The 16,113-nt window shown below is 34.0% G+C and overlaps 2 protein-coding genes across 2 annotated transcripts in view; one reads left to right on the top strand and one right to left on the bottom strand.

Moving 5' to 3' along the window:
• LOC150096840 (mitochondrial ribosome-associated GTPase 2) overlaps nt 1-9,456 on the top strand; it is a 74,758-nt gene extending 65,302 nt beyond the window's left edge. The window contains exon 8 of the mRNA XM_090407930.1: nt 9,330-9,456. Coding sequence (XP_090264056.1) covers nt 9,330-9,397 — 68 coding nt within the window. The 3' untranslated portion in view covers nt 9,398-9,456. The remainder of the gene's footprint in view (nt 1-9,329) is intronic.
• The window catches only part of LOC150096839 (m7GpppX diphosphatase-like), a 39,041-nt gene that overhangs the window by 3,135 nt on the left and 19,793 nt on the right, over nt 1-16,113 (bottom strand). Inside the window, exon 3 of the mRNA XM_090407931.1 lies at nt 8,717-8,941. Coding sequence (XP_090264057.1) covers nt 8,717-8,941 — 225 coding nt within the window. The remainder of the gene's footprint in view (nt 1-8,716; nt 8,942-16,113) is intronic.

Genomic DNA, 16,113 nt, shown 5'->3' with positions numbered 1-16,113 from the left:
AATAAGTCAGCTTGTGCTCTTAGAGAATACAGAGACAAATGCAAGAATGCTAAACACTGTGTAAAACTAGCTAAACAAAAGTCATGGGAGGACTTTGGCAAGAATATAGAAAATAAATATCAAGGTGGCAAAATATTCTGGAGGTTGAAGAAGCTTAGGAATGGAGGATTGAGTGCTGTAAAAGGAGTCAGAGATGATAAAGGTGACATGAAAACGGGAGAAAAAGATATCCTTGAAGTATGGAGTAATTACTTTGAAAAATTGCTAAATGAAACAAGCAGTGATGACAACACAATGGTAAAAAACACTGACAAGGCATGCAGTCAGGAAAACTTGAAGTAGAAAAAGCTATCAAAGGCTTGAAATGTGGAAAGGCAGCAGGAGGTAGATGATATTCAACCAGAAATGCTGAAGTATGGTGGTATAAGAGTCTTACAGTGGCTGCACTGCATAGTTCAGAAAGTCTGGACAGAGGGACAAATTCCCAATGTTTGGAGTAGAGCTCTCATAGTACCCATATATAAAAAGGGAAATAAAACTGCATGTGAGAATTACAAAGGTATTTCCCTACTGAGTGTTCCTGGCAAGATCTATGCAAGTATACTTGAGAAACAGGAAGAAATGTGGAAGAAAAGCTTGGTGAAGAACAAGCTGGATTCAGGCCAAATAGAGGCTGTCAGGATCAGATCTTCACTTTACGACAAATAGTCGAGAAAGCATGGGAATATAACAAAGACCTGTATTTAAGTTTTGTCGATTTGGAAAAGGCATATGACAAGGTGCCAAGAGAGAAGCTATTCAATACGTTGCAGTTATATGGTGTCAAAGGGGCATTATATCAAGCAATACTTAGTCTTTATTTCAGTTGTAAGTCAGCAGTTAAAATTGAAGTAAGTACAGGAAGATGGTTGAATGTTAAATCTGGTGTGAGACAAGGATGTACATTATCCCCTCTGATATTCATTATCTATATGGATCACATTATGAAGGAAAGTGGTATTAAACATGATATCAAAATTGGAGATGTTAATGTCAGCTCTTTGCTTTATGCGGATGATGTTATACTTCTAAATAAATCCGCTACAAGTCTGCAAAATTCTCTGACTAAATTGAATAGCTGTTGTAATAGATATGGTACAAAGGTTAGCAATAAAAAGACAAAGACAATGAAAATAGGCAGAATCATTGAAAACGTCAACTGTGTTGTGAATGGAGAACCTGTGGAACAAGTAAAACATTTCAGCTACTGAAGCACGATTTTTACTGAAGATGGTAAATTAAATATAGAAATAGGCAACAGAATCAGCAAAGCTGGTATGGTGAGAATTCAATTGAATAAATTCATATGGAATAAGAGAGAAATTAGTCGGAACACTAAATTAGCTGTATACAAGACAGATGTTCAAACCAGTTTTAACTTATGGATTTGAGAGCTGAGTCAGAAGTTAAACACTTGACCAAAGACTAGAGACTGTAGATATGAGAGTCCTGAGAAAGATTAGTTTTGTGAACAGATGGCATCAATGGCAATATCATATTAAAAACGAGGATATTAGGAAAGAACTTGACATTGTCAACATCCAGGAATGCGTTAACAGAGCTAATCTCAGATGGTACGATCACTTAAACAGAATGGGCAAAGAAAGATTAGCAAAACAAGTGTTCTCTGCCAGGTTGGCAGCAAAACGACCTAGAGGAAGACCAAGATATAGGTGGATTGATATGGTACAAAGTGCCTTAGACGATAGAAATATAAGATCTGATAATGTTGGAGTCTTGACAAGTAACAGACTGATTTGGAGGAAAATTGTAGATAGGAAGTTAGTTATGTTGTAATTTTTTTCATGTAGTACTATCATATCCTGTACACCCCTTGAGGGTACATGGCAGGAATTTGATGATGATGATGATGATGATGGTGTGAGACCACGACCTGATGTGGCTTGAAAAAGTTCCATGTTTGGGTCTCTAGAATTTAGTTTTCGGACTATATAAAAAAATAGACAAAGTACAAAAAACAAAAGAAAGTTTAAAAATATATAAAAAAATCCTTAGCCTACCCACAGTATGAATGCACATAAAACCCAAATTGAATGGGTGGGAACCATTAAAAAAAGCTGAAGATGATATTTCAGAAAGACAATCTTATCAACAAAAAGAAGCTTTGAAGGTCAAAATCTAACTAGAAGTAATGCAGTATTAAAGAATAAAATTTTGGAAGAAATTAATTTTTTTCATTTATTTAGGATGACTTTAAAAGCTCATATATATATATATATGAGCTTTTGTAATATGAATATTACAAAATACCTTAAAAAAGAAAGGTATAATATATTCTATACTTGAGCCTAACCTAACAAAATCTAGATTAAAAGTTCACAAGCAAATACCAACACCTACTTTATGGAAAAATTGGGACTGTTAAAAGATTAGCACGAGTTAATACCAAATGAAATTAAAAGCTTATTCAAGGAAAAGAAATGAAGAAAGAATTAAACCAAGAGCCAATGACAGAAAATAAACAATGAAACACAACTGGATGGTAGATGTTGAAAGAATACAAACAGAAAGATTGCCAAACAAGTACTTCAATACAGACCCATCTGGAAAAGGGCGACAAGGTTGTGCATTGAAGAAATGCGTCTAGGGCATAATAGGCCCAAATTCTCAAGATGCATGGTGACGAAATAACATCATCTGCTTTTTATTACCTGAAGGGAACAGAACTATTTAAGCTATAATTTTTGGAAACCAACAGGTGACTAGTTCTACCTTAATCATCACCAATTGTTAAGTTAATGGCTGTTAGTGATTTTAAAGACCCTGAGTATAGCAGACAGCTACTAAAATATTGTAACCTAAACCACCGAACTAGTGCTATGAAATAGCACTAGTTCGGTGGTTGTTTTTGTGAGCTGCAGGGTTAAAAAGTAAAATAAAATTAAAAAAAGTTTTTTGAAGAAAATTTCTACTTGCTCTACAATGGATACAGCATTTTGTTTAAAACTACTTATAAAAAAATAATTTAATTTAGAAACTCATCTTTTGTTTATAGATAATGAAAAAGCATTTGAATAAAAAAAATATACATACTGTTTGATATATTACAAAGAATAAATATACGTAATATAATATTTTACTACATGCAATATTGAATATATATGTACAAAGATAATGAAAAAATGTCTGAAAAACAATCTATACACCAAGGAATAAAACATGGATGCCCTCTGTCTTCAACACTTTTCAATATTTATATTAATGAAATACTAATACAGCGGAACACCTTAAACAATCCAGGTATAGAAATTTCCTGGAATAACAAAATAAATATGCTATTATTTGCAGGTGATCAGGTAATAATATCAGATAAGGAAGACAATTTAAAAAGAGCAATATATAATTTAAACATTATAGTAGAACGGTTTGGAATGAAAATATCCACAAATAAAACTAAAACAATGGCATTTTCTGGACAAACTCCAGTTAGAAGTAAATTAGTTATTAATAATAAAATAATAGAACAGATAAATACTTTCTTGGATGTGAAATATCATATGAAGGAGAAAAAGACAAAATTAAAAACTAAAATTTTTACAGATTATAGGCATGTTAAATAGAACACTCAATCCAAAAATATTGTACAAAAAGAAACACGCTTGAAAATACACAATACTTTTGCAGTCCCAACATTATTATATGGCAGCGAAATTTAGACCATAAGCAAACAAGATAAACGAGATTCATGAGAAGAACAAAATACACATCATTAGACCAAAAAAGGAACTAAGATATTTTAAAACTAAAAATAAAATCAACAGAAGAAAAACTAAATAATTACAAACAAACGTGGATAGAACATGTAAACTGAATGGCCAATACCCGATATCCTAAACAAATAATAAAATACAGACCAATTGAAAAGAGAAAGCTGGGTAGACCTCAAAGGAGAATATTATATGGATAATGAGAGTGGACCAGACCACTATGGTCTATATCTGTAATTAGCATTATGATGATCAGTCCTTGGTCACTGTTATTCAATCTTTACATTAATGACACCAGGAAGGATATGGCAGGTGCCATGCAGTTGTTTGCTAATGATGCAAGATCATCAAGAAAGCAAATAACATGCAGTATTTGCAGAATGATTTGAATAGGCTGGAATTGTGAGCATGTGAAAACTGCTATTAGTTCAATATCAGAAAATGTAAAGTTAGGCACTTTGGTGTGATGAGATATTCAATGTCATATTATATTGGTGGGATTATGCTAGAAGAAACTTATGTAGTGATCTTGCAGTTGTAGTAGATGTGGGAAGACTGTTGACAGGATACAGCATTCCATGCAGAATCCTGTCGACCTTTTACCAAGATGATGAGTGGTCTATGGAATGCTCCCTATGAGGATAAATGACTGAGGGTTTGTGGATTGCAGAAGTTGGTTCACAGCCAAAATAGAAGGAATATCATAGAAATATTTAAGTTACTTAAAGGGTTTTATATGACTGATGCAGGGGAAATGTTTCAGGTTAGAGGAGGCAGAACAAAAGGTATGGTTTGTAGGAGTGCGAGGACTAGATTTTTTGCTTGGAAAATAATGAAATTGGTTGCCAGTCAGTTGTGAGAGCTTTGCCTGTTAATGGGTTCAAGAATAGGTATGATAGATGTTGCATGGATAATTTGGGTTTCCTGATGAAACCCAAGTGATTTTGTGAAGAATCTCTAGACTCTATGGAGATATCTGAACAACAATAATAATAATGTTTGCTAATGCCATTATCAAATACAACTCAGAGGATAACTACAATGCTGAAACGAACCTTGGAATAAATATGATATCAGGATTGTGGAATATACATATGAAGAGAAACTGAGAATTTCTGGACTTCAGGCACAAGAAAACAAGAGAAAGATGGATCATATGATTGAGACTTACAACCTTCTGAAAGGGTCATACAGCACTAGTATATAGAATTTTTCATTTTATGGAGGGCAGGTCTTGCGAGAGTGCAGATAGTATTCAAGAAAATCTATATCAGGTGGTGTGGGTGATATGTGGTCTCCCTTGATGAATCCCTGATTCCCCAGAGGTCTCTCATAATAATAATAATAGCTCTCCTGATTGCATTCTTCTTGACAATTTTCTACCACTTATCTGTCACTCCTTGTTTCTTTCAATAACCTTTCAAGCTAATTACTCCACCTATAACAATGTTTCTCAAGCAGTGTACAGCCAAATTTTGATAGATATCTTTGTCTATTTATACAATCTTATATAAAGACATTTCATTAGTCTAATATTTATGTAACATTGGTTTATTTTGCTGCAAATGCTAAACTAAAACATCACAAATCGACCATCATTACATCATCAAGTACCTCGGGCTGTTGGGGTTAACAAAACTATAAAAATATATATTGTAATAGCATTTGAATATAATCAATGTAGTATATAAACTGTAAAACACTATAAATTATGATTAATTACAGGAGAGTCCAGCATTAAGGATGCAGGTGTACTGTGACAAAAATTTTCATTGCCAAGTGTGTACCAGTCTGAAAAAGTTTGAGAACTATTGATCTAAAACTGTTTCTCAACTGCCGGGCTGTGGCCCAGTACTGAGTCCTAGCATCAATTATACTGGGCTGCGAGAAGTTCTCCTGGAATTTGTCATTTTAGTTTTCTAAGCTTGTTCATGAATAAATATTTTATAGTGGAAATATTCTGAGGAGAATAATATTCATGAATGTGTCGAAAATCTCAGACCCAGAATGCCTAAATAACATCTGTGTAGCAAATGTCAGTGACCAAGTCACATATTTTTAAACATGGAAATATTCATGAATTATTGTTAATTCTCAGACATCGAAATCTTTCAACATTCGGGAAAGGCAATACTGCTGTTTATGAACGGTCATAAAAATTGCCTGCAAGCCGATTACAACAATGGGCAGCGTATCCTCTGTTCTCAAAACTGAACGAAATAGCATCTGTGTTGCAAATATCAGTGACAATCAGCAAGGAAGTATAAAGAAAATTTTTCAATTTGATCTCGGTAGTCTGTATCCAGTTCTCAAATCTAGTAACACTGAATACTGTTTCTTCACAAGTTCACATTGCAGTGTGTAAGAGCTTGTTTCAAAACCCAATGGCCATGATTTTTTAAAAGTAATAGGCCTGCGATTTAAATTTTAATATGAATAAGAGACAAGGGACTTTGTTTAATTTTGGTGTTAAGAAATCTCATACCGAAGGTGTTTTGTGACACAACAAATAGTGATTCATCCACCTCAAGCCTACGGAGCAATCTCCAGGATGTACAAAAAGAGGGCAAAACTACCGGCACACAGAAGAAAAAGTCTGCATTCACTCCTAAGTACTTATAATAATATTTTAAAATTTTTGGTAATCAGAATGGGATGTGTCAATAAAAATCAGCACAAATTAATTTAATGATGTTGGCCTGAGAAGAACTACAATATGCTACAAGATTTCATTAGTCCAGTGATTGATAACTATTTTAATGTAATTTTATATTTGTCAACATGCCATACCGTATAGATAAGTGTACTAATACTCTTTATGATTATGCCATAATTAATTTTTAATACTTATGTTAGTTTAATGTGTGAACTTAAAAAAAAAAAAAAATTATAAGGTATTTATGAGTAAATTTGTTGGGAGCAGGCCCCCTCGTCTTCTAAAAAAAAAAAAAAAAGACTTTACCGGGCTACAGTCTCACAAAGGTTGAGAACCACTGATCTAGAATATCTTTATCTTCAGCTTTCATGCCATCTTTTTTTTTTTTCTTCATTTTTTTACAGCACATTTTCCTCCATTTCTATCTTCAATAGCCTCCAGTACATTTTGCCACATTTTTGATATTTATCGTCTATAGTCAGGGGCAGGGTTCCAGAAAAATAACTTGCATCTACTTACTAGCTTGGAAAAAAGTTGACTCGCTCAAGGTCAATGTTATATAAATATTGTTATAGCTGATGTTAAATCTCATCTCATCTTCCTTTTCCCTCTTTTACCTTGTGGTGTCGAGGATTTATTAATCATCGGACCTCAAACCGTTCACAGGATAAGGTGTTCAGCCCTACGCCCTGGTGTACCCTATGTCTGTAGTGTTCAGTTCTCAAGGCCAGTTTGCATGCTTTGCAGGATGAAAAACCCCAGGATAAACTGGGGAAAAAACCCTACTGTCCACGCCCAAGACTGCCGAAATATTGAAGTTATTCATTAAAGTTGCCTTTAATTAATATCTTTTATATGTGTTGTTAATTCCGTAAGCTAATTACCAGTTATCATTCATAATGAAGGGTGAATTTATAAAATTTATCCATCAAACAATAGTTTAACAGGGAAGACAAATAATAAAATTCACGAAAACACGAAAGTAGGTACCACTTGATGTGGAACTAGACTCATTTTTTTCAGAGTGCACTTAGGAACATGATCCAGTCTGACTTATCTTTGCAAGATATTTTTTTTTTAAATAACAGTATTAAAAAGAATCTGCACTACATAAAATTTTCACACATTTAATTACACTAAACTAATTTGTGTTGTGAGCTGTGAAAATCAGCTGAGGACAATATTATATTACAGTTGCACTGCTACTTAAGGGGTATTTGAAGAATAAGATATACAGATGTATTGCAGTATTTAATTAGATTGTGTCAATTTTAATTTTTGTAGTTATAATTACCAATTTGTTGGCTATGGCTGAGGAAGATCCTTAAGCTCCTCACATCTCTGACAGGAATCAAACCTAGGACACTTTCCCAGGCATGTGATTGCAAAGTGCAAAGCCACTAGGCTAACCGCACGGACATATATATATATATATTAACAGAATGTCCTGTTTGTCCAAAGTACAAGTGGAGGCACTTACAGTGAACCTGGTAAACACCAGGGAGAGAGGGAGAAAGAAAGAGAGGGGGGGGGGCTGTTGATCTTTCATGGATGGTAACAAAGAGATTTTATTCATAGGGAAAAATGTAGAAACTAAATTGCATCTTTTTAGGATCTTAGCCATTGTCTCAGAGATGTCTGTGATGTATGGGATAGGGACTCACCGTAGAAGTTCAGGGTTCTTGAGGATGGGTTTGTAAATGTCCAGGATGCATTTAAACTTCTTTGAGGTGAAGCCATTCTGTAATATGATGCATTTGATGATACTCAATTCTTGTTGGAGAGTTTGGAAATTGGAGCAAATTACACATGCTCTGTTGAGCAAAGATTTGAAGATGCCTATTTTTTGAGATGGATGATTGCTGAATCTTGTTGATTTTGTTTGGTGAACAGATATAGCTAGTATTCAAAAAGGGATATGGGAAGCAAGGACACCCAGGAAGGTTAATTTTCCATCCTTTTCTTTCTCCATGATGAAGTTGATGGAAAGGTGAAGACTGTTGATTTTGGTTAAAAAGGAAGGCAGATATACTTCTGAATCTGGCCAGATGGCCAACACAATTATTCACATAGTGTACTCAAAAAGAAGGTATTTAAGAGAATAGGGATTTCTTTGTACAAAAACAAATTTTGACCCAGATCTTTCCCATAGAATGGGCAAACACTGTGATAGCCTTGCAAATGACTCTGACAGGGAGAGTTAGTAATCTTACTAGTCTATAATAATAAGAAAATGTTCATGATTATTATTAAGCAAAAAAGTAAACATTTTTATGATGTAAGGGAAACTTACAATGGCTTTTTCTTTAATGTGTTTCAATAAGGGAAGATGTTCTGCCGTTAGGTCTCTCAGTGAACGAATGCCCCTTTTATGGACTATTGCAAGAAGATGAAGATCATTAGTTTGCTGTCCATTCCACTTCATGTCAGGTAGCAATATAAATCCTAATGAAGGATCTGTATCTTCAAACACAATTTTTTCAACTTCACTTTTGTGATCGAGTATGTTATAAACCCACTTAAAAAAAAAAAAAAAAAGCACAGTTAGCAACCTACTATTTAAAAAACAGAAATAATTTAATTTGCACAAAAAATTGTTCTGGAATACAATGCAAAACAATAAATATAGAAACCTAAAATTTTATTACATTATCAGACCAGAAATGTTAGCTAAATGAACATGAAGAAGACTTGATGAAGAATATTCTGTCTGTTTCTTTTAAAATATTGTCTGTTAATTTGGTTCATATATTTTACATCAATAACAGTTATGATAATGCTAAAGCCTGAAGCTGCAATGTAAAGCAAAATTAAAATCCTACAAACCTTGTTCTTCTGTTGCATATGTCTGTTATTTTTACCATTCTCCAAATTCAGATAATCACTCCAATATTTTTATAAGACAGGAACTGAACCATCTAAAATAAAGAGGAGTGAATCTGTGACAGAGAGGGATCATCAATCAACTCACTAGCCTACACTCTTCTGAAGAGCATTATGCATTTTTAGGCTTTTGGTGCACCACTCTAAATGTGAGTAATATTCTAAGATTGGGAAAGATTTAGGTTTTATACTGTGTTTTATTATGTACTAGTAAGTTCACATTACCTTTTTCCTTCATCTCCTCTTTCCTTTCAGGGAATTATCAGATCTCCAAGTGAGTATTGTCTTGAGCAGAAAAATGCACATAATTTTTTGAAGGTAGAAAAGATTAGGATATTAATGATATTAAGTGCTTGTGCCAGTAAAGGCTAGAGGTGTAAATCAGCTTGTTCTTGCCTGGAAATCTGCAAATTCCCCTCAAATGAAAGAGATGAAGTGTGATCTTACTTGTGTGTGGGGAAAAAAAACAAAAAAAAAAATGCTGTTTTGATACTGCTGAAGTTGAAAAGTGCTGTCATCACTTAGGAATGTGACAAGAAAATCAAAGTTTAAGGCACTAGATTTAGAACTCCAGCATCATATGTTTGATCACTACAAGGTTCATCAAATAATAGCATGAATGTTTTCAATAAACCAAAAGCTAGGAGGAGGAAGGATATGGATGAAAGGACAAAGTCCTTGGAGTGGTCTGGTTGATGAGGCAATCTGGAGAGAGGAAGCCATCCAACATGATAAACAGCAAACAACCAGAAAGGAAACTGGCAAACCATAAGACTGTGGTGTGGTAAGTAAGCCTCTGTTGAGGAATCCACACTATTCATCATACAATTACTTGACAGACCTCCCTCCAGATGGTGAGAAGTTGACGGCTGATGACTTTCTATGCTGTAAGGTAGGTGCTGTTTGTGTATTAAAGATTGTAAAGATAATACAGGATCATTGTTCACTTTGGAGCACAAGATTTGTGTAAGGGAAAGGATAGGATACCACAGAGAACAAAAATATTTATTGAAATCTGAGCATCAAGATTCTTCTAGTGCATAGGTTCCCAAAGTGAGCGGTACCGCCCCCCCCCCCCCCCAGTGGGTGCTGAAGCCTTCTAAGGGGACTATAGTGGGATCAAAGCATTTGGGGGCGGTCTAGAGGTTGGTGGCTCTTTATAGAAGAAATTAATAATATATATTTAAAAATTAATCATTTTCGTGATTTTGCGATTAGATAATCATTTAAAATTTAAATATTGCATTTTAATTCATCTTATGCCTGTTTTACATGATCAATTTTTTTATCAATGTTCTATTCCAATTATTTAATCATTTGAAAATTTACCATGTCAGATAGAAATAGATGTCAATTTTCTATGTCAATGAGAAAATAGAGCATATATATATGTGTATACTGTTATAATGGGGGGGGGCATTACAAAATTTATGTCTTGCAAAGTGGGTGGTGGCCCAAAAAAAGTTTATGAACTTATGTTCTAGTATCTCTCTAGTGAAAAACTAGAGGAGGCAAGCAATGAGTTGTGTTGGAACATCCTACCTAGCTGACTGTTCCAATTATGTTGGTTTGTTAAACTTATCCTTACTTCTTTAAATTCCGTTCTTCATTAGTTGTTGATTGATGCTAATCTGAACATAAGGAAATTTATATTATACTGCTACCCTATATTCAGATTAGTCTCAATAACATAGAAGAATCAATCATCAATTATATTTATATTATCACCTTATTTTCAGGCCAAAGTTACCAATAGCATTTAAGACTTCCGCAGAGGGCCGATTAATTTTATGAGCGGTGCAATGAAAGAAAATCAGGCAAACACCAAGTTTAACTCAATAAAAGAAAACATTTAATGTGGAATGGTAATGTAAACATACAAGTATAACTATTTGCAAAAGGTTATCCAATTAAATATTTACAAGAATTCATATTCAGATATTAGCAACTTCTAGGTTAGGTTTGTGGATTATGACTAATGTTGACATTTCTAAATTCTAAAGCTTTAGTATTTCTTTCACATAGTTCTCTCTATCTAATTGGATGAATCATATTACAAATATATTTATTAGCTCAGTTTAAAGTGTTCAGAATAATTACAATCCATTAACCATCAAACATTCACTTTTCAGTTCTTTATGCTCAGTCAAACAAGTTGAAAATAGTTCTTAAAGGCTTAACTTTCTTATTGTCACAATAACTAATCTTATGACAAGCTACACTATATTCTTTCTCAGTCAGCTAACACTTAATAGAACAACATAACACTTATTATTTCGAGGGAAAAGTACTTCAGTACATTTAACATCCAACTATTAATTGACATAACACCACAGCTAAGGTCAAAATATATCCGACGGAGTTAACTGTTATAGCTTCACAGGTTATAGAAAGGGCAACTCTTACCAGGTTACTGCTTCTACACATCGAAGTCGCATAGGCACATTTGAAATTCTCTTTGACCTTTACTTTATGGCAACACAATTCAAAAGAAATCTTCCACTATAATAACTGGATTGTAGACACACAAATCTTGATGCACTTGGTTTAAGTTATCTACTAATTCCTTATTTTCTTCTATGTATCAACTTCAGTTCTGCACTATTCTTCCACTAAACATTTGGAATTTATCGTAGTATCAGAACTCCCATAGAAATAATTCAAAATGCCTATTAATTCCCGATCCTTCCTAGTCAATTTACAGCATATATAAATTCCCCCCTCTGCCACCTTGCTACCGCACTCTATGCGCTCTATGGCTTCTCCCTCTATCTTCTTTCGTTTTCGAATTAACTCTCTTCTCCTCTTTCCCGCCAAAATCCGGTTCTGACCAGTTCAGCTCATAACAACTAGCTTCTCCCCTTTGTATACAGTACTCACGCTCTAATCACACGCTACCTAAAAATAACTCTGTTTCCTTGACAGCGAGCAATCAAATCTCATTAGCAGAATTGCTTAAATTTACTTTCACTTTCATTTACAATAATAAAAAACATATATCACAGTTCATTTAGGATATATTTTTAAGTTATATAAAGAATTTATACAGAATAAATAACTAAAAAAAATTACAATTATTTCAATAAAATTTTAACAGTAGGTGTTTAATTTACAATTTACATAGGAGCAAACTTAGTTCAGGAAATACAATATATGTTAAATCATGAATGAAGTATTAATAAATCATAAAATTCTTCATTCACAATTTAACAGTTGTGCTTGATATCAGTGGCAGCTCGTGAAGTTTTAAGTGGGGTGCTGCCTATACAAAATTTAAAAAAAATCATTATTTTTTCCTAATTAGTAACCAATTTATTAATAAATAAATCTGTAGATTTATTTATTAATAAATTGGTACTGATTAGGAAAAAAATAATTTTTTAAAATTATTTTGCATAGGCAGCACCCCCTACTTAAAACTTCATGGGCCGCCACTGCTTGATGTAATCCTAGACAAGATTTGATCCCAGGTCTTTCAAACCATAGGTCTTCATCTATACCAAATGGGCAATGGAAGCTCTGCTTCCTCCCATGCACAATCATATTATACACCATTTCTTCTTCATCTGAAAAACACTTGTAGTGCTCAAAAATTCTAAGCTTCAAAATCTTCTATAACCAACTGCTTAAATACCGATCCTGCTGCCATTCTTCAATAGGGTAACTTGGGTGACAATGAAATAGACCTACAATTAATAGGTTTCCTTAATGCTACCAAAACACACCCCTATCTTGCTTCTCACAATACTAATTTCAATTATCCTTAACGTTGATAAAATCTAGATATCTCTCTCTCCCTCCCTCTAGTAATGATGATTTTGCTTTTCAGTCTGATTTACATTCTGTTTTTACCTTCATTCTACTTTTCTCCAAAACATTACAACCTCCAGCTTCTCAAGAAAAATATGAGCAGATTTCTTTTAAATTACTTACCCTCATAATGCACTGGTACACTATAGCTACTGCAACCTGTTGTGTATGTTAAGTTAATATAAAAAATAAATAAAATAAACAAAACCACCAATATCTATTTAATTTCTTTTTCTGAAAAAATGAATACGAATCATTGTTTCAGATCACACTTTTCTTTTCAAGGGTGTGCTTGATATACCTCTCAGAAAATTCAGCATTCAAGCAATGCCAGATTTTCATACAAAATGATCAAGATATTAGGCCAATATTCCACATTCTCCAGCAAGTATATAAGATAATTTCATCTGTCTGCAATGCATAACTAACTGTTTGATTTTACGAGACACGTCTAGAGTTGTTTCACCACTTATATAGATCAAACTTATTTTCACATACTTCTTCATATTCAAGAATATGAAATAGCACACCAAACATAAATGCATTGCATATACTCTTATGAATTCTTTTAGAAGACTTTCTTCTGTCATCAAAAATCTGATCACTTAATCTATGTTATATGAATGCTATGCCACACACTACAGTATGTGATTAAAGTGACTTTCAGCAGTACTGCAAATGCCAATGGGGGTTGCTTAAGGATCAAAACTTAGATAACTGGGAGGGGACCTCCACATAGCCTTTTAAGGAATGTGAAGAAATGACTAGGGCTTCTGACCTAAAGCCCAATTCTCATCACATGGTGCACTCCATTCATCTACCTAGAAATTAATTAATGAATGAGGATGGGCTGAAAATTTGGTATTATTGTTATCCACAACCTCCAGAGAATTGAGGATTCATGAAGGGAAGCAAATAGATCATCCATACCAGCTTAATGCTTTGTGAGAGAAAAATCTAGCTCTCACCCCGTCTTTCTTCTTCTTCTTCATGTAGCTTCTTCCTCAGTGAGAGGGTGCAGAACCATGTCCTTCCAGTTCTCTCTGTTTGGTGGCTTTCTTTTTTGTTTCTGCATAGCCATGTGATCCTGTCCATGATCTTATATCTTCAAACCATGTCCTTCGTTTTTTGCCTCTTGATCCTTTTCCCATAATTTTTCCTTCTAAAACTGTTAGTATCCTCTGTCCTGCTGAACCTCTCAGTGCATGTCCTGCCAATCTCATCTTTCTTTGAATCATTTCCTGTAATAAAGTTCTCTGTGTTCTCATTCTCTGTAGGACATCTGTATTTGTCACATGTTCTGTTCATGGGATCTTCAGAGCTCTCCTATAGCACCACATTTCAAAGGCCGTTATCTGTTGCCTTACTCTCTTCTTGAATATCCAGGTCTCACTTCCATATGTGAAAATTGGCCACACTAATGTTCTTATCATTCTTTTCTTTGTCTTGATTCTCACAGAACTTCTGAGCAAATCTTTATTTTTGCAGAATGCATCTTTAGTTATGGCTGTTCTTATTTTTATTTCTTTATCTTGCTTTCCATCTGCAGTTAAGTAGGTGCCTAAATATTGAAGAAGGTAAAGAATTTGGATTAGATATAAATGCAAAAAAGACCAAATTTATGAAAATCTCAAAAGAAAGCAGATCCAAGCCAGAAATATTCATAAACAATGAAAATTGAACACTGATGACGGATAATGTTTTTATTAGTTTTCTCCTCTACAATAAACGCTACACCTCTTCTGGATATTCCACCACCCGATGTATATATTTTATATATCTTGCCATTTGGATGTTTTGACTCAAAATCTGATGATCCATTCCAAAAAGTTTCACTTATTCTTAGTATATTAATATTCAATCTCTCCATCTCTCTAGCCAATTTCCCACATTTATTCAAACCTCTTATATTCCAAGTAGCAATATTCAAGCAATTTCTGCATGATTTCTTTATCTTCACTCCTTCTTACAGCACCCAAACTTAACTTCCACAGATGTCCTCTTGTCTTCTCCCAACCTTCCATACTCTCAGTTTGTCCCTAGAATCCACACTCTATAATCCTGATATGGAGATCTGAATATTATAAACAGGGCAAGTGAGGTTTTTCTTAGGGAGAATTATCCTCACCCCACTGAAAAATAGTAAGTTGATCAGTGTTCAAGATTGGTTATGGATGATCTTGAAGCTCAAATCATATGAGCATTAAGGTTTTCTTGAACCACGAGGAACAGAATGCCCTGTCATCAGCAGACCTATGGAATAGGTCTGAGGTTACAAAACTACTTGTTACTCTTCTTTGCATCCCTTCCACAGCTTCTTTATCCCCTCTGAATGCAGAAGACCAAATCTGTGTATGGTAGTCTAGGTGTGGTCATATTAAGGCCTTGTAAAGAAGCAAAATGACTTTCTTATCTTTACATGTCAATGTTTGTTTCACCGTTGCAATTATCCTCTGACTTGTATTTACAATTTCTGCATTTTGAAAATTACGCTGACCAAATTGCATTCTTACTTAAACCAAAAGGAACCAGAAGTGAACAGTGAAAGGTAGCTACTAAGAAAAAACTCCACAAACTCCAAATCACCATCAGCTGTATTCAAGACCAACACTAACAAATAAAGAAGCATCAATGGAAAAAGGAATGGAACTGACAGAAAAACTAAAGTACCTAGTTGACATAATTGGTGATATTGAAACAAAAACAAGTGAGATTCTTCTAATTAACCATCACAAGAAGTTATATTCAGGCATTAGTGATTAGAGAAAGTAAGGAGTAGCTATAGTATTCAACGCTAAACATAAGGATAAGCTTCTTCAATGGCAGCCAATATCAAGTAGAATGATATGGTGAGGAACTGGAGAACGATACTTATTTGTATGGCTCCAAATGTAGAACCTTCTATGGTTCCATAGAAGGTTCTACAAAGAAAGAAGTGCAAGAATATTTCAAGTCATTAGAGAAGAAAGAGGAAAGGAACAGTTGGTCTTTGTTGAA

This window comes from Typopeltis vanoorti, chromosome 18 (genome assembly GCF_054136105.1).
Source record: "Typopeltis vanoorti isolate ZY-2024b chromosome 18, IOZ_Tvanoo_1.0, whole genome shotgun sequence".
Lineage (NCBI taxonomy): Eukaryota > Metazoa > Arthropoda > Arachnida > Uropygi > Thelyphonidae > Typopeltis > Typopeltis vanoorti.
The sequence above is the reverse complement of the archived record's forward strand: the minus strand, read 5'-3'. Positions and strand labels throughout refer to the sequence as shown.